Raw genomic sequence first — 19,402 nt, forward strand, 5'->3', positions numbered from 1 at the left:
ATGTGTGGTTACAAGCCGCCACTGACTTCACTTTTTGTAAACGTCGACCTAGTTGGTAAAATGCTAATAATGTGTGAGAATGTGTGGTTACAAGCCGTCATTGATTGCATTTTGTAAACACCGAGCGCTTTACTCCTTGCGCGGTCCGAGGTTTGCTCTTCGTTTACAAAACAGAACATTTCCGAGAGGTGGCGTTGCAATCAAACAGAACATTTCCGAGAGGTGGTACGGCTTGTAATCGCACATCTCGAAAACGGCTCGTTTGCAGACCCATGTTTACTGAGACTTTTTTTGCTTCTATTATCGGGTACTTTCAACTGTGTCAGTTTGCGCTATTACTTTTGAGACACCCTGTATCCGGCTTAGAGCTATAAAAAAGAAACGGTCCCAAAATCTGTTTGACCAAGAATTTATTGGGAATGAAGGTGTATCCTGATGCACAATACCTTGCCATTACACATCACAAAATGAGAGAGACAGGCTCCGTCACTGTCACTAACAACGTCAATACGGTACACTTCTATATGGGCCCCGTTAGCAGCACGACATATATCCAACCTGTACTCCAATTCCATCCAAGTGTTAGACAGCATGGTAGATGCATGGCGCAAGCGCGCGACACCGTTTCGTGTTTTTCGTAAATGGCACCAGATGGCAGTACCGTACATACACAGGTTTTGACTGTGGCAGGTATTCGTAAACTGTAGTGTATGTTTATTTTATTATAGCTATAAGGCGGACACGCTGTGTATGTATATATACATCCTCCTAGCTCAATTAGGAGCGGAGATATGGCGATTTTAAAATTTCGCAAAATAATAATAAATAAAAAATAAAAAAGTGAAAATTTCATAAAACCCATACAATTTTCAAAGGGACGCTCTGCCCCTAATTGAGCTAGAGTGAAAGCTATTGCAGATTCGGAATCTGCACGTCAAGACCTTTCAATAGAGCATATGGGGAGCTAAGAGGATGGTTGATAGCTCGTTGGACTCGGAATGAAGTCCTCCTTCCGATTCTACAATACAAAATGGAGGTTCTCATTTACAATTTCACAGTTGCCCCCCGCTAGGGGGCGCAAATGGGGAATCAAGTGTGATATCATTGAATAGCTTTCTTTCACTTATTAAACACGTATTTTTTCGTTTTCCGATTCGATGTGTATTTCTCACGATATGTGACCGTTCCGGAACTTTTGGACCACCCTGTGTATAAATATGCAGTGCCGAAAAACATACGAGGAATTTTAAGTGCATTTTTTTTTAAAAAAAGAAAGTTAAAATATCGATATAAAAAATGATTTAAAAAAAATAAAATCATGGTTCTTACCCAACCTGGTGCTAACCAGCCTGTCACGGAGGTCGGTGCGGAGCATCAGGAAAAACTATTCCGAGTCCCATGGCAACGGGACCTGTCCGAAGAAAGAAATTACACCCGCCTTCTCGACGCAGCGTGTCCATTGAAAAAGTCCCACAAGGGGGGACAAGGAACAGTCAGTAAAGCATCATTACGGATTCGCACGACCACGAAAAGTGATCTCGCGAAAGAATGGTAAGATTCATCACGATTTGGGTTCCCTTTCAAGTTTCGCAGTAAATATTGATCCCGAATTCCGGTTCTGCCTCATAAAGCGCATTACGTGATTTACAGACGCTGCGCTGCCCGAAAAAGGAAAAGGGGGTGTGGTCGCTCTTCCCATATAACACACACGATGACGTTCAAGGTGAGAAAATAGGGATTGTCTGGTGATGCCATGTGTCTTCCTCGCACTGTACTTTTGGTTGCTGGGCGATTCTTTATTCCGAGCGGAGAAAGCAAAAACAGGGTTGGAAACTAGGTATGTCCAAATCCGAATAAAGGTACGATCTAAGGTACGATTTCTTACGGTCTTGTCCCCGCATAAAACGGGTCTGGGGCTCACCCAGCCTCAACTCAATGGCTACCTGGGGTCAACCCTGTGGAGGGGGTAAAGACGGCCGGAGCGTGGTGGTGATCACAGCACCTCCAAAATGGCCGAGATCGAGAATGTGTGGGGGGTCAGAAAATGTGCCTTCATGGCAAAAAGCTATGTGCACGGGGTACTTTACCTTTATCGGATAATTTTCTATCCGAGCATCGGATATTTTGATATCGATATACGGGCAATCCGCATATCCGAATTGTCCGGATTATCCGATGTGTGCATTATCCGGACAGTTTTATCGTTTGTCCGTTTCACGGGGTTTTCACATATTGTTTTATTCGTCATGTTCATATTTCATTGTACGGATTTTCTATAAAACCTTCGTCAAATCTGTACTATCCGGATATTCGAATTATCCGTTTCATCTGAAATGGATATCGGATAATTTGAAATCCTGATATCCGTATTTTGTGACCATCCCTACTGGAAACTAATCAAAGGGTAAAAAATTGATGACTTAACAAAATACACCAAAAAAATGACTAATCACTGAACAATTTAATTAAAGCCTAGCGTTAAATTAGCATTTTAAAAGAACCGTGATTTCATTTTAAAAATATGTAGAGATGAGCACGTGCCGATGTATCTGATTGAGAAGCAAATGAAACCTGCGAACAGATACTTTGCTCAGTTCTGGTGTGCTCTTGCAGCAAGATAACGCGAGGTCACATACAGCTCACGCAACAGCGTAGAAAATTACTGAACTTAGTTTGGAACTATTACTACATCCTGCATATTCACCGGACCTAGCGTCGATTGATTATCATGTGTTTGCCTCCCCTTAAGGAGGCACTAGGTGGCAAGAAGTTGCATTGGGGTGAAACAGGCGGTGCATGAGTGGAATCCGGGCGTTAATGACACTCTGGCACATCTGCATTGAACGTGGTAGAGACTATCTTGAAAAGTGATGAATTGTTTTCAGTCCTTCTGTACATATTCTGCAAATTAAAAACAATATTACGGTTACTTTTCGATTCTCCTATGTATATTGTGTTTGAACAAAGTAATGTTATTTCTCCCAGCATCGTTCTGGTATCTCCCAAATGCAGTAACGAGAACAAACAGTTACAGACGGATTGCGCACACTTTTCCGGTTTTATCAGTGGTATCTGATAAGCCGTTGACAAGCTGTCACAATGTACAGGATTGCGCACAAAAAATGAGGCGATGTTGTCACATGTAAAATGTTCTCAAGCCGTTCTCACTTCTGTTGTGTTTGTTTGTATGTGGACTTACACGTGTTTTTGCTGGAAGGGTAGCATTAGATAGGCATAGAGGATGAACTTGATTGGTGGACTAGAATGGAATGGTTGGTGTATCTCCGTATTTATACCGAAGGTCACGAGCTTCGATTGACAGAAGTGTTTGTTGTGCAGTCATTACCCTAACCTAACCTTTGAGTTTGAGTAAATTGGTATGAAAATTGTATCTTCAAAACATCAATAGTGACTTACTGTATTATGTAAATTGGTATGAAAATTGTATCTTGACTTGCTACATTTAGTGGTCAAATTATATTTTTTATTTAATCCTTAAGAGATTTACTATTTTATTTCTAATTTCTCTCTCTCTCTCTTTTCTTGTCTAAAGAAAAAAACAGTTTTGCTCACAGACTTTAAAGCTATCAAAGTGGCAACGTTGGATCAAAATATGTGCGCAAAACAGGTCAGTGGGATTCGTGCGCAATTCTGGATCTAAAGTGTGCGGCGGAACAAACAAACAGACAAAACACAAGTTGCTCCATTTTTGTTATTTGCGATACACCAGTAAGGCAATGTAAAATACTGGATTTAGCGCGAAAGGGTAACTTGTTCAGAATCAGTTTTTCCCGTGTCAGCGGACAGCCAAAGGAGGTATCACACCAGTGTCTTGTTTTTGGAGCCTGCCTCGACAGGTCTTGATTACATCAAAACGAAACTCTGACCAACCTAATCTGTACCGACTCATTCATAGCACAAAGACAGCTCATGAGCGATGTTCTTCCTGCACGGGTTCTAATTGGTATTCCAAAGCTGGTCCGCAACCAATAGAAACATAACGGTGGCAACAAAAGTAGACAACAAAACAAACAGGTGTTTTCCATTCTTTTGTTGACAAGGTTTTTGATCTTGTGAACTCTGGTCCCACTATTGCACTCGTGTTGGTATCCGTTTCAGCCGACCAGTTACAATGAGCAATATGTGGCCTCAGCTTTTGCAATATACAGGGTATAACAAAAATATGCAGCAATGGATTCCTCATGCGTAGAGAAGAAGAAAGTTTACATCAAATGGGGCCGAAAATGCGTAATTTCTGAGTAATAAGACTTCCAAGCAGGTTGTTAAAGGTCCAGGAATTTTAAATAAATTCAATTCCGGTCCAGGAGAGAAAATCAGCAAGCGTAAATGGGTTCTGGACCGTAAATAACCTTTTTATGACCTTTCAATTAGGTCCAGGAACCTTTTTTCCCGTATGAATTTAAAAACGATCAAGGAACTCTTTTTCCGGGTCAATTTAAATAGGGTCCAGTAATCTTTTGTCAATGAAACATACGCACCTTGGACCGAATTTAAAATGTGCGAGGAAAAAGGTTCCGGTCCCGCAGCGGAACCCAATAGAACCAATTAGAACTGACGGGTTCCTGGACCTATCGCGTTCACTTGAGGAATGGCAGTACCGCGTTGGGTCCCAGGTAGCAGCATTAATCAGTGAGTAACCGAACGTTCCCATTTGACCCGCCATCCCCGTATTGAACGACTCTCCCCTACACAAAGAGAGAGAGAGAGAGACGTTTTCAAGGACAGAAAAATCTCTAGTGTACTTTTTGCTTTACTCGAGGGGTTGGCAAAACTTAAATGCAGTGTTTCACGAAGGGCGATGGGACCTAGGAGGAAAAAGGCACCAACTTCGTGATCACAATAACTGCAGTACATTGACAGCTCTTCAGCTGAAAATGTATCTGATAACTGGTCTGGTATTGCATTTCAATGAAATCAGTCAAGTTTGTTAGGATGGCGAACGAAAAATCAACTCTCTCTCTATGCTGCCAACGCTCGAAGTTCCTTGTAAACAAATGGCAAATGCTACGATTTCCCAACACATGGCGGTTGGGAGGGGTACGTTAATAGGTGCGCCCTATCCGAAATAAGCATGGCACATGCTATAGTGAGTGAAAAGTTAAGTTAAATAAGACGAAGAATAAGACTCTTATCAATCTCTTATCGCAAAACGCCCAATCACATAACCCCACCACCCCCAAACAGGCCGCTGTCAACTTAGATAACACTGGGGAACAAAAAAAAGATTTTATTTTGCGGCATAAAGTTTACTAACAGTTTCAGCACACAAAACAGCTGTGATTGCCAATTGTATGATTGGTTCAGTTGAATTGACTCCAGTTATAAAAATAAACACACCATAAAAAACGCTTTTCTCGGTAATATCAAAATTTGATAATGGGCTGAAATTCCCATAAGAAACTTATTTATTTATTTATTTATTTGCAAATTGTTGCTAGGCAACTTATGAAGCATTGCTAGGCAATATATCGGACACTCAACAAACCTTAAGGAAGAATACCAAAACATAAAAATGGTTTTAGAAAGAAATTGAATATGCTGAACATAAGTGGCTCGTGTGTGTGGATTTGAAGATGGTGATTTTTTTACTAGGACAGCAAAGTGGGTACACAAAGTACCCCTGTTTCCTATGTTTGTGGGATAGTCGTGCTTGAGAAAAGCATTGGACGATAAAAGTTTGGCCCCCAAGGGAAAATATTAGTGGAAAAAGCTAATATCATTCATGAACCGCTGATAGATATGGACAAAATCATCCTTCCGCCACTGCATATTAAACTTGGGTTGATAAAACAGTTTGTCAAGGCCTTAGATACAAGTGGTGATTGTTTCAAATATATATGCCACACTTTTCCAGGACTAAGTATTGAAAAATTTAAGGCAGGTTTTTTGACTGACGACCACAAATACGTACACTTATAAATGATGCCAATTTTACAACTTACATGTCTTACATCGAATCTGAGGCCTGGCTGAGCTTTGTGTCCGTCGTCAAAAACTTTTTGGGGAATCACAGAGCAGAAAAGTATCCCGATATAGTTGGAAATATGTTGAAAAATTTTGAGAAATTGGGAGCTAATATGAGTGTGAAGGTACATTTTCTACATAGCAACATTGACAGATTCCCTGATAACCTTGGCGATTTTAGTGAAGAACGGGGAGAAAGGTTCCATCAGGATATAAGGATAATGGAAGAAAGGTACCAGGGACGGTGGGATCGCCACGTGATGGGCGACTACTGTTGGAGCTTACAGAGGGATTGTGCTAAAAAGCAATACAGCAGGAAATCGTATAGAAAACGTTTCACACAGTTTGTTACTTCATTGTGTACATATTTTCTTCATTATTTTGATCATAGGCCTATATACATTTATTTCTATAATCATGATTGTAATCACAAAAAGAAATATTAAATTGTTGTTGGAAGTTCATTTATATGTATATCTTATGTTTCCGCCATTTTGGTTTAGTTGCATTTATTTCATAAATTAGAGCCAATTCAGGAAATATATTATCATATCATTATTCAGCAGCATGAAATTGCCCTAAATTAGCTCTCAAACACTGTGCCGCAATTTCACTGTTCCCCAGTGTAATCATTCAGTTATAGTATGATTGAATGATGATGAAAAGCAGTCACCTACCTCCTACAATATTTGGATTGATTGATTGATTGATTTAGTTTATTTTACTTCGCGTTTTGTGCTTCTTGGCTAATTTGCGAAGATGGGGATGAGTGATGAAATGATCAAAAGACATTCACAAACAAACAAGCCCGAGCGGGATTCGAACCCGGGACCCTTGGCGTCGCAGCGCGATGTGCTAACCACTCGGCCACAGGGTCCGGCTAATTGAAATAGAATAATGAACCTCAGTGGTAGGAATGAAATACCATCCAGTGCTTACAAGTACCGAACCGAAAAGAACAGACAAGCTTTTATTTGATCTTTGTTATTTTCCGTTGCTCTCGAACCCGGGACCCTGGTGAAGCGACACTCGGAAAGAACACCCATGCCCACACCGGGATCTGAACCAGGAACTTCGGTAGGGAGATCGAAAGGAAATTCTGTCGCCTTCCGTGGCGTAGTAGTTAGCACAGCGCCGTACGATGTCAGGGGTTCGAATCCCGGACTAGGCATGGCTGTTCTTTGTGAGTGTCCTTACATCAATGGATGATATTCAGCGAACAACTTCTACCACAATTCATTGCGCGAAAGCACGCCCGCGGCCATGATTCCGGCAAACATTTCGCGGCACAGACGGCGCGTGTTGAAAACACGTTTGATAAGCATTGCGCTCACAGCTTTTGTGGCAGTGATTCAAGGTACAAATATAACGATTATAAACCAAATGTACACTTTCACATTAGATTATATACCAAACGTAGACTTCAACAATGACCAGAGTATCTAAAAATCAACGTTGTATAAAGCCATGTAACATAAGAAAAAAATACATGACGATGGAGCCGTTTCTCATGGAATCAATCGGATCTATCCGATGGTGCAGTGCCTAATGCTATCCCCTTGTAACCGAAGGATCCGAAATTCGATTCCCGCTGGAGGGAATTTTAAAGAAAATTAAAAAATATATTTTAAAAACAAGTGAATTAAAACAAACTTCGTCTCGTGAAATAGATAATTTATAGAAATGTTCCGAAGTACAAAATTGCGTACTGTATTTTTTAAGGCCCTAACGTATCACTGTCACTTTTCGTATGTGTATTGAGAGTGAGACAGGCATAGAAGATATGCTGAAAAGTATATACAAATATGCGCATACTTCGAACGCACCCGCTGATTGATAAACAGTGTTTCAAACTTTCTGTGAACATTATTAGCGATCGTACAGCAACCACACGCGTTGCAAAGCATGCGGATGTAAAGAGTAACACAAAAGTCATATAACGCTAGCCATAAACCCAGTACTTGCCTTTCAAATACGATTCATATTTCACCCCGCATTGGAAAAATCACGCCATCTTAACCAAAGGAACTGTATGAAGGTATGATGTCTCACAATTAATACATAAACATTGGCACACCCGTATACATCTCATTAATTTACCAAAAGGAAACTTAATTGGAAAATATATAATAATAGTAATACAATTAAAACTGTTAAACGTCGGGTCATTTTAATGCACGCAGCATTTGCTTCGCTTCACGCTTACCGGAGCACGTGCGGTTTGCCCAGGTTTCCCATCATGCTCTGCACCTGACGTCAGAGTGAATATCATCCATTTCGTCGCAACATCACTCCTCCTGATCTTCGCGATTAGGCAAAAGTCTCGGAAAAAACGAAGCAAAATAAACCAAATCAATCATCACTCGACCTCATCGTCGCGATTGGGCAAAAGGGGAAGCAAAGTGGCGATAATTAACAAAACTAGAAATACAATCATGTCTGGCCAACAAAATAACGTCCACTGTATATACACTAGCTTTTCCTTATTAATCAGAAGAACAAAAATGCAAGAGCAAGACTTGTGACTCTCAAGAACTTGAGAACAAACACACTGTCAGCATTCGGGGAAAGGCGAGGCACTAACCTTGTGAGCTCTTGCCCGAGACACTGAAGACAAGCAGCCGGGAACTGATCAAGCATCGTGGGAGGATGGAACCTTGATCCTGAACAGGTGGACAGTCCTCCACCCGTGCCATGGCACCACGCACCAACTCGCGACACTTCACTCACCACCGGCAAACACCATTTTCCTCAACTTCCACATCACACTCGCACACATCCACACACGAGAAAAGTACACCAACACTAGTGTTAAGCAAGTGAGATCGCGACTCTTCAAACCGGCGTCAGGATTGCCAACTCTACGATGTAGAAGCCAAGTGCAGTAACTAATACCGGTGATGGATTATTATAGCCAATCTTTCACGTGGCACTATTTTCCATTTCCGAAACCAACAATACACAACCTGGAAAATGTAAACAACACTCCATCTTCCCCCTCTCTCTCTATAATTCTTTATCTCCTTCCTTCCCTTATTAACTCTACATTCCTCCAGAAAGGGAAGAAGAAAGAGATGGGGAGAGACGGAGGAAGAGGGAGGGAAAGGACAGAAAGAAAAAAGAAGGCATATCTCTCTCTCTTTCTCTCTCTCTCTCTCTCTCTCTCTCTCTCTCTCTTCTCTCTCTCTCTCTCTCTCTCTCTCTCTCTCTCTGAGCAATGGAGGAAAGATGAGAGGGAGAGAAAAAGTTAAAGGTACCCCTGTGCGTGTACACACATGCCATGAAGGCATATGGGGTGATGTGGAGGTACAGAGCTTCACATATTCTTGATCACGGCCATAGTTGGGATGAAGTGATCAGCATCACGCCCGGTCCGCTTTACATCGCACGGTTGTCCCCAGGTACGGTCCTCAGAGCCACGCAGAAACAGGGAAATTCCTCAAATTTTCTGGTTCATATCACCTGCTTCGGGATTTGAACCCGGGTCTTGAGATAAAAGTAGCTGTTTTCTTTCTCTCTCTCTCTTTCTCTCTCTCTCTCTCTCTCTCTCTCTCTCTCTCTCTCTCTCTCTCTCTCTCTCTCTCTCACACACACACACACACACTTTTTGGAAAGAGAATAAGAGAGAGTGACTTGAGTTTTAAGTCTCCTTTATACCCAGAGGCTAATTAGGACTGGGCCTACAGTTTAAAGTGGGAACCACTATGTGCTCCACCGGATATCGAACACGGGACCTCTTGATTACAAGGAGGCGACCTAGTCCGAGAGATACACGCAGCTTTGTGTCCCTTAGGTACGAATGGTTGCATTTATTTTTGAAGGTTGGTTTAGAAGCGACTAGAAGCTTCCATACAGCTATAGTAAATCTCAGCTCTAAACTACTGGGACAAATGTATACCACAAAACCCCAAGAGATTCAACATTTTTAACTATTCGGTGACTCCCTCGGGAATCGAACCGAAACTCAAGCAGGTAGAGGAATTCCGAAAGCAGCTGGCAACACTGGCTCGCAACACACTTTTGTAAACAGCCAGCCAGTCAGGTGACGCCTCCTCCCTCGCTGACCCTAGCTCATTCAATTATCGCTAACAAGGGCATATTCCACAGGCGACTCAGACGCTGCTAGAATAGGAGCCGTGAGAAAGTCAGGCGTTTCCACGGAGTCAGCGCTGACAACTTCCTTCCCATTCAACCGAGCCTGACGCTAGCACGTTGTAGATTGCGATTCCAAGAAATCTCGCTTTAACTAATCACCATGAGTAACGCTATCACCTTGCAGGCAAGGGGTCCTGGGTTCGATTCCCTGTGAAGGTTCGAGGCAAAGTAGAATAAGTGCTGACGCACCCAAAAATTTTAAATTCAATCAATCAATAGTCTACTTTTGCTCAAATGGGCTAATCCGGACTGGGCCTACAGTTTAAAGAGGAGTTTAAGTATATTTATGCACATATGGGCTAATCGGGACGGGGCCTACAGTTCAAAGTGGGATCGGAACCACTGTGTGCCTCCACCGGGTACTGAACCCGGAACCTCTTCATTACAAGCATTACCACCAGGCCATGCATGCTGTATTCCTGAATAAATTCAGAATAAAATTACGTTTCTGAGTGTTTGTGGAGTCAAACAGAAAAACGTTTTTGGCTTAATGTCCTCTAATGGGGTGAAAGTTTGTGCGTTCACATTCCAGAGTTGCCCTCAAAGATGAAGACGATATGGATTACATGTACGAGTATTACAAATTATATATTTTATATCCCTACAAGCATATGGATAGTGGATTTTAATAGCAAAATTGCAATGCCAACTTCTAACATCGCCGTATAGTTAGACAACACACATAACGCCTTGCAGGAAGCGAATAGTTCAGGATGAAGTTTCCTGTTTTTATTGCCGGTGACTGTACATACTCATATTTGAAAATGTGAAGTCTGCAAGTCCATGGCGCGTTAAACAAATGTTACACAGGTGTCTCTCATTTAATTCATGCCACATCGTGCATGTCGTGTCCATGACTTAGCATAATACAAAGGATGTGTTCATAATGCACAGAGATAGGAACAATACTTCACTTATCCACAACTGAATCAAGACGAAAAAAAGATCTAGACATGAGCGTAACTTTATTCTTTATTCATTCTTTATTCAAATTCTTTATTTACGTGGGCGAGGTTCAGCCTGAGGCTGTTCTGCCACCTAACCCGTGTCATCGATTACATTTAAATTTACATTTCTTATACATATGTTATTACAGTATTAATACAGTGTGCAATAAACTGTATGATTTAGTTACAAAATCTATTGATAAAATAATTCTAATAAATGTATGAATAAAGTGATACAAAAATTGTTAAAAGACAACTACATAAAAATAAAATAAAATGAATGAAAAATAAATAAAAATAAAAACATGTAGACAAAATACATAACATAAACATACAAGTTACATCATAGTATTTGAACACAATCTCTGCTCTTCCAAAAGAAAATTCTTTACTTCATTTCGGAAAGATTCTATTTTAGATATGCTCGACATGGTCTTAGGTAGGGCACTCCATATTTTTGCAGCAAAATATGAAAACGACGACTGATATGCTTGTGTGTTGCAGAGTGGAAGGTTAAATTTGAAATTATTTCTTGTATGGTGGCTGTGAATACTGGTGCGAGGGATCAACATGTCTGCCAGATACGACGGCTTGCCAGATGTAATAATTTTATGTATAAGGCAATATGTATGCAGTAGCCGCCTACGGTACATATTGAGGATATTCTTATTATTTATGGAAGGTAAAATATGTTCACGTCTCGGGATGCAAAATATGAACCGCATGCACGCATTTTGGCATTTTTGAATCTTTGCTTGTAAAGTTTTATTTATTCTACCAGAGTACACTACGTCACAATAGTCGAGAAATGGATATATAAGTGTTTCAACTAATCGCTGCTTGATTTCTGAAGATAATAGTTTTTTAAATTTAAACAAGAATCTAAGTGTTCCAAATGATTTATTGATTTGGCGGCTAATGTGCTCATTCCATGATAGACGAGTGTCAAATATCAGTCCAAGACTTTTAACTACTTGAGCTCTAGGTATGACATCATCATTTATTGTAATTGTTGTATTAGTGTGCTCGACCGAACCAATAGCATTTCGAGTTCCAATAAATGTATAACATGACTTATTAGCATTAATTTTAAGGCCATTTGCATCACACCATGTTTTTATCGCACCCAAATCATTACTTATGTATTCAATACTTATGGCAATTTCTGTTGGATTGAATGATTTGGTTAGTTGAGTGTCATCAGCATATGAATGTACGTTACAGTATTTGACAACTGAGGGTAGGTCTGCAATATAAATCGTAAACAACAAGGGACCTAGTATAGATCCTTGAGGAACACCAGATGAAATATATAAATTATTATATAATAAAGTAGGCGACAGTTTTACACGTTGATTTCGGTTACTTAGATATGAAAAATACCAGTTAAGGGTAGATTGTGAAAAATTGTAATATTTCAGTTTACTGAGCAGTAATTTATGTTGTACCGTATCAAATGCTTTGGACAGGTCCAATAATATTAATGCAGTGAGGAATTTCTTATCCATAGCCTGGAGGATGTCATTTGTGACTTTCAGCAAAGCCGTAGCAGTGCTGTGTGCCGGCCGAAATCCTGACTGTGAGGGTGGAAGAATATTGTTTTGGGCAATGAAGCTAAATGTCTGTTTATAGATTATTTTTTCTAGTAGTTTTGAACACACAGGCAGAACACTAATAGGTCGAAGGTCGTTTACATTAGTTGGTCGGGTCGTCTTAGGGAGTGGTGTTATCAAAGCTTCTTTCCATTTCCTGGGAAATACGGATTTCTCGAGCGAAAAGTTAATAATATGTGTGATAATAGGCAAAATAAAAGGTAGCGATAACTTCAGCATCGTAGTTGATATTCCATCTGCACCAATAGCAGTAGACTTGATTTCGTACAAACATTTTCTTACAGTATAGCCATCCACTTTTTTAAAAGCAAATTCGGGAAGCATATTATTAAACTTTTGGTTACTAAATTTTAAACATTCTTGAGATATCAGACGTTGGTCGATATTTAAACTATCAATTGAATTAATAAAGTGTTCATTTATCTCGTTCGCATTGTCAAACGTGGAGGGGAGATCATTTTTATTTGAGCCAATGCCTACAGATTTCAGCTGCTTCCATAAATGCTTTGGTTGTCTTGGTGTTTTATTGATGTTATGCTCAAAATAACACTTTTTTTCTTGCCGAATAACGGATGTCGTGAAATTTCTCAATTCTTTGTATTCTTTCCATGCAGATTCAGTTCCGATTCGCTTGAATTTACGAAACGCATTGTCCCTTAGTTTCATCAACAGCTTCACATTCGATGTAATCCACGGCATACGTTTGTTACGAACTCGTGTTTTACGAACTGGCGCGTGCTTGTCAAAGAGATCAAGTAAGTTGACATTGAAATACTCTACTTTCATATCCAAGTTATCGGTGTTATATATTTTTCCCCAGTTAATTTTTTCTGCATCCTTCACGAATTTATCATAATCAATATCACCGTATTTTCTGTGGTATATAATTCTGTTCACGCTTTCTGGTTTGGTATACGCAAGTACAACGTGGGTCATTCTATGATCGCTATTGCTGACTGGCTCACCGACACCATGTTGGATTATATTTTGCATGTTGCTGACAAACGTCAGATCAATTAATGACTTAGTCGTGGAGGTTATTCTGGTCGGTTTATTGATTATTTGCGTTAATTGAAATTGATTAAACAAATTTTGAATGTAAACGACGTCAGCACAGTCTGGATGTAAGAAATTAATGTTGAAATCTCCAGCTATAACAAGGTCATTAACTAAGGGATACATTTCGGTCAATATATCTTCTAAAAATGACAACTGTGTATATGGAATACGCTTAGGCTTGTATACGGCACAAATACCGAGACGTTCCTTTTTTATTTCAACCGTAGCTGCAAGGTACTCAACGTCAAACTCTCCTTCAATTTCGAAAGACAACGGATGCAGTTTTAGTCCCTCCCGTGCGTATATGCAGACACCCCCACCCATGCTGTAATGGCGATCAGAGCGTATTAAGTCATAACCTGGAATTTTCAATGCATTATCCGTTATATTGCAAGTTAACCACGTTTCTGTTATAACAAGAATGTCAATCTGTTTCTCTGTAATTTCGATGCATATTTCCTGAAGTTTGGGGAATAATGACCTGACGTTTACATTTGCTATTTTGAGACCCAGAGAGCAGCCGGTTCTTTTGTCATCGGCGAGAGGGCGACGGAGGACATGCCCTAGAGCAGTGGAGTTCATTTCAAGGGGGGTGGTAGGTTCTGTTGGAGGCATAACGGTAGAAGTAACTTCTGGAGGGTTGCAGAGCAGAGAGAGGTTGCAAACTCACTACATTTATCCGCAGATGCATAAAGGTTACAAATACAAATACAAATAAAAGTTTTCTGCTTTTTACGGTACTTTTGATCATTAGAAACTTATGAATATGTTTTTTTGATTTACTAACAATTAAACTTTGCTTATGTACAAGAACGTATGTCACATTTACGAAACTAAACTGTAAAATTATGCAGTTGCGATTAAAATATTGAAAGTAGTAAACAATAATAAAAGAAGCAAAACACGTATATATCAAAGAAAAGAGCAACTTAAACATTTAGAAGCTACAACTTAAGACTAAATGTGTTCCCGATAAATAAAAATTATAAGAGTAATGTGAAATTTAAATTTTATGTTATGAAAGGTAAAAGAGATTTTAAAAATGATAAAGTTTATGGATCACTCATATCTTCCCGGTAAGCGTTCAAAGTTCATCTAATTGCTTTCTGCAAGTGATGAAGTGCTTCACGTTTCCAATGTTTATTACGATATTCCCATCTTGGGTCCAACAGTTCTTGTAATGGTATTTGCTCGTCGCCAGTTTCAGAAGCTCGAGACGTGCGCGGCAGAGATCTTCTGTGATGGTGATATTAGAACCCTTCAGTTTCCGTTTATTTCGAAACACACTTGCTCTCGCACGGTAACTAGTAAATTTAACAAGAATGGCTCTTGGCTTACCTCCGTTCTTCTGTCCTCCTACCCTGTGGCTTCTGCAAATATCACCATGCTGGATTTTGATGCCCAGTTGCTGTTCAAACAAGGCGGTTGCTTTGTTGTCGGTATTCTCGTTGGAAGTTTCGGGAATACCGAATATCCGGATGGAGTTCCTCCTCTGGTACTGCTCTAAGTCGTCCAATTTGTCCCTGAGCCCTCGGAGTTCCTCATCCTTCTTCTTCAGTTCATCCTTTATGCTGTGCATTTCTTCAACGTTAAAGTTTAGTGTTTCCTCCAGACTTTGAAGCACTGATTTTGTCACTGCTTCGACTATCGAGTCCACCATAATTTTCATCATTTCAGGTGCCTGCACAGCAATCTTCACTTCTTCACAAACACGTTTCACAAATTCTACGTTGTTGAAGTTGGAAACACTGCTTGCGCTGTTCGGTGATCCCTGGTTCTTTCCAGATTTCTTCGGTGCCATACTGAACGGTGAATTAGAAAATAGTACAATACAAGGCACAAAGTAATAAACCGAAGGCGTGTTATTTGCAAATGCACTTCTCAGATATTAATCTCACCTTACAATAATAGTTTGACCATTAGAATGTTAATTTACTGCAGTTGTTTACGTTATTTCGGGAGCACAAAAGTTACGCACTAGCGACCAGCCGCCATCAACCGTAACTTTGGAACTAACATTGAGGGGGCTTCATTTTGAGGAGTCAGAATCAAAGTGGGCCTAATTTTCAGGGGGCAGAAACAAACTGGGCCTAATTTTCAGGGGGCAGAAACAAACTGGGCCTAATTTTGAGGGGGTAGAATCAAGCCTGGGGCTTAACGTTGGGAGTAGTTTTCTATCCTGTAAAAACAGCGTCCAGGATTATTTGCTAAATAACTGTGACGTTTGCAAAATCACAAATATTACTCCTTATTACTTTGCTCCGTAAGTCCCCTAACTTGCAAATTTCAATAAACCCGAAAATTTGTGTGTGGGGGGGGGACAAGTGCAAGTGGGGAGAAAACTACAGGCGTAAAACAAAATGTATGCATCTAGACGAGACGAAAGCGACACTGGTCTTCAGAGGTCAGAGATTTTTAGAAATAAAATCTCGACACCATCTCGCTTCGTTACAAACGTGGCATGGCCATATAGTTTGTTGATGTTTTACTTTTGTTGAAGTGCACCTTAGATCAGGGTTGTTGGAGGTCCAGAAACCCTTAAATTCTAATGGATTCTGCTGCAGGACCGGAACCTTTTTTCAGGCACAATTTAAATTCGGTACAAATTAAATATTATTTCATTGCAGAACGGTTCCTGGACCGTAATTATATTGATCCCGAAAAAAGGTTCCTGGACCGTATTTAAATTGATCCGAAAAAAAGTTTCCTGGACCGAATTGACATATTTTACAGATAAAAATGTTTTTTACGGTCCAGAACCCATTTACGCCTGCTGATTTTCTCTCCTGGACCGGAATTGGATTTATTTTCTAAAAAAAACTGTTTAGATAGGTTAGCGGCGACTGGACCTACATTTTCAAGTGGAGTTCGAACCATTCTATAATTCACCTCCGCTCATAATCGAACCCGAGACCCCTCAATTGCAAGTAGATAACATTACCATCTGCGAACGACTTGTGCCAAGAATGTGGTGAAAATTTGAACTATTTTTCCCTTTCGTCAGTATTCGCTTCCCTATGATCTCCATAGCCTATATACCAAGTTTAAGCTCAATTCTTTGCTTCGAACGGGCTCCAGAGGCCTCTTAGTAGGGGAATCTTAATTCTAAGCGCCACATTTCCACCTGGTGGTGAAATTTTGAACATTTATTTTCAACAGCATTCGCTTCCCTATGGTCTTCATAGCCTATATACCAAGTTTAAGCTCAAGCCCCTCTAAGTAGTGGAATCTTAATTCTAAGCGCCACATTTCCACCTGGTGGTAATATTTTGAACATTAATTTTCTACAGCATTCGCTTCTCTATGGTCTCTATAGCCTATATACCAAGTTTAAGCTTAATTCGTTGCTTCGAACGGGCTCCAGAGGCCTCTTAGTACGGGAATCTTAATTCTAATCGCCACATTTCCACCTGGTGGTGAAATTTTGAACGTTTTTTTTTTTTTCAACAGCATGCGCTTCCCTATTATCTCCATAGCATATATACTAAGTTTAAGCTCAATTCGTTGCTTCGAACGGGCTCCAGGGAGGTCTGAGTACGACAACTTTAATTGTGGCCATCCCAGGCATATAGCACTGTGCCACGAAGGCACATTTAGGAGATGTGAGGGTAGGACCCTACACATCCTCGATCTCGGCCATTTTGGAGGTGATGTGATCAGCATCACGCTACGGCCGCCTATACCAACCAGGTTTGACCCGAGGTACCCATTGACTTGAGGCTGGGTGAGGCCCACAGCTGCTTTATGTGGGGACACGTCCGGAAAAATCCCGACCTTATATCACCCACGCCGGGAATAGAACCCGGGTCTGAAAAATATAAAAAAGAAAGCAGGAGGGGAAAAATATTAGTCATCAAAAGAAACCTGTACTCAGCAGAATATCAGATGTAACTTTTGTCCTGAAGACTGCGTGAAACCTTTGAAATATTGAGTTTAGTAACCAAAAATATCAATAAAAGTCTAAATATCCCTTATTATGCATTCACAGGATGAGTGAGTGACAATAACAAGCGAGGAAGCCTTTAACAGAAGTGTTTCTTGCGGACCTTTGAACAGAGAAGTGAAGAAAAGATCGATAAAGAGTTTTGTGAGGAGTGTAGCATTGTTGGACACCACGAAAACGCGAGAGAAAAGACCACCCAGAATCTTTAGAAATGTAGCTATGGCGAGGAATGGAGCGTGTAAAATGGACGCTGGAAAGATTTAGTGAAAGGAGAGCAATGTTGGACGCGAACAAGAAAAGAAAAATAAATCTGGATTAAGAAGGAAAGGGTTACGGGGAGAAAATTACAGGCGTAAAAATGTATTTTCCTGCTACACCAAAATCAAAATGCCAAGACCAAAATCTATAAAATAATAAGACAATAAACTTTTTCTTCACCAACCTTTATGGTAATTATGATCATATCGTCAACCTACTTTAGTTGGACTATAACTTATACGAAGATGCATGCATATTTCGTTTTTGACGAAAACACGAAATATGAAATAACACATTCTAATGTTAATTTTTCATGTTTCTGAAAGATGTGAGGTGCATTTTCCTACCCTGTTTTGTCACGAAATGATGCGAAATGAACTGCAAAATGCGAAATTGACTCTCACACACGAAACTTACCGTTTATATACCGACGCGACACTTTCTGAAGACTGAAGTATCCTGTGAGTTATGCAATTCACGGAAAAATTGATTAATTCTGCTGTAAATATTTGAGAAGCAAAAATGGACTCCTTTATACAGGAATAAACTTAATATTCTGGTAATGATTTAATGTGCTATTAGAAGGGATATGCTTATTCTGTGTAATAGTGCAGTTTTTAAATCAAATTTGGGATTATATTCACATTTCTTAAAACCAAAATGTCATTTTATGTGGCACTTTTTCACATCTATAACAGCGCAATTTCATTTTATTTAACGCTTTAGAACCCGAAATTGACTGTTTTTGTACCGAAATTTTGCTTTTTTATTTACCAAAAATATGTGCCTCTGCTTATACGTTGATACTCTTTATCAAACCTATTATAAAGAAGTGAAAATTAAATATACTAATACAAGTTTATGCAGAACCAAAATTTGATGGAACCTTTAATTTTGTACCAGACTGAGAATCATAAGAACGAGAGGAACAAGTTTCTGAACTGAATCTTAGGGAGTGGAATCACAAGAACCGAATCCAGAAGCGGAAATGAACCACTTGTTCATTTTGGAACTTTTTCTCTTGCAGACTCCAAAATGCGTGTAAATTCCAGATGATCTGCAAAATTCTATGTTTTCCAGATGCATAACAACCCTGGATACATTGTTTACATTGCACTCGGCCGCCATTACATCTGCACCTGTGACCTAGAGCTCGCTTCTGATTGGTTACGCTACGCGAGAAAATTAGGACCGATTTTATGTGAAATATGCCATGGGATATGCTATGACATCAAAATGACACACACAAGTTCTTCAAGAAAAATGCCAAAGAAAAAGGCTTAATCTAAAACGGGTATAACTCGCGCAAATTTACTCACAGAGACTTTTAGACCCTATATATGCCACTCACTAAAACAACCAAAGAAGAAAATATTACCCAGGATTAGTTAAGCCTCTGCCGAATTCACAGATTGCAACACTGCAAAAAAAATTATCACTTT

At 39.9% G+C, this 19,402-nt stretch overlaps 1 protein-coding gene across 4 annotated transcripts in view; it reads right to left on the reverse strand.

Annotated features, from left to right (window-relative positions):
* Positions 1-19,402, reverse strand: part of aPKC (protein kinase C iota type) — a 705,832-nt gene that overhangs the window by 640,848 nt on the left and 45,582 nt on the right. Inside the window, exon 1 of one of the 4 annotated variants that reach the window (XM_083132553.1) lies at positions 8,570-8,775. The exons of the other annotated variants lie outside the window; for them this stretch is intronic. Coding sequence (XP_082988679.1) covers positions 8,570-8,681 — 112 coding nt within the window. The 5' untranslated portion in view covers positions 8,682-8,775. Of the gene's footprint in view, positions 1-8,569; positions 8,776-19,402 lie in introns of those variants that run through there. 4 annotated transcript variants of the gene reach the window in all.

This window comes from Lepisma saccharinum, chromosome 12 (assembly GCF_977018435.1).
Source record: "Lepisma saccharinum chromosome 12, izLepSacc3.1, whole genome shotgun sequence".
NCBI classification, from domain to species: Eukaryota; Metazoa; Arthropoda; class Insecta; order Zygentoma; family Lepismatidae; genus Lepisma; species Lepisma saccharinum.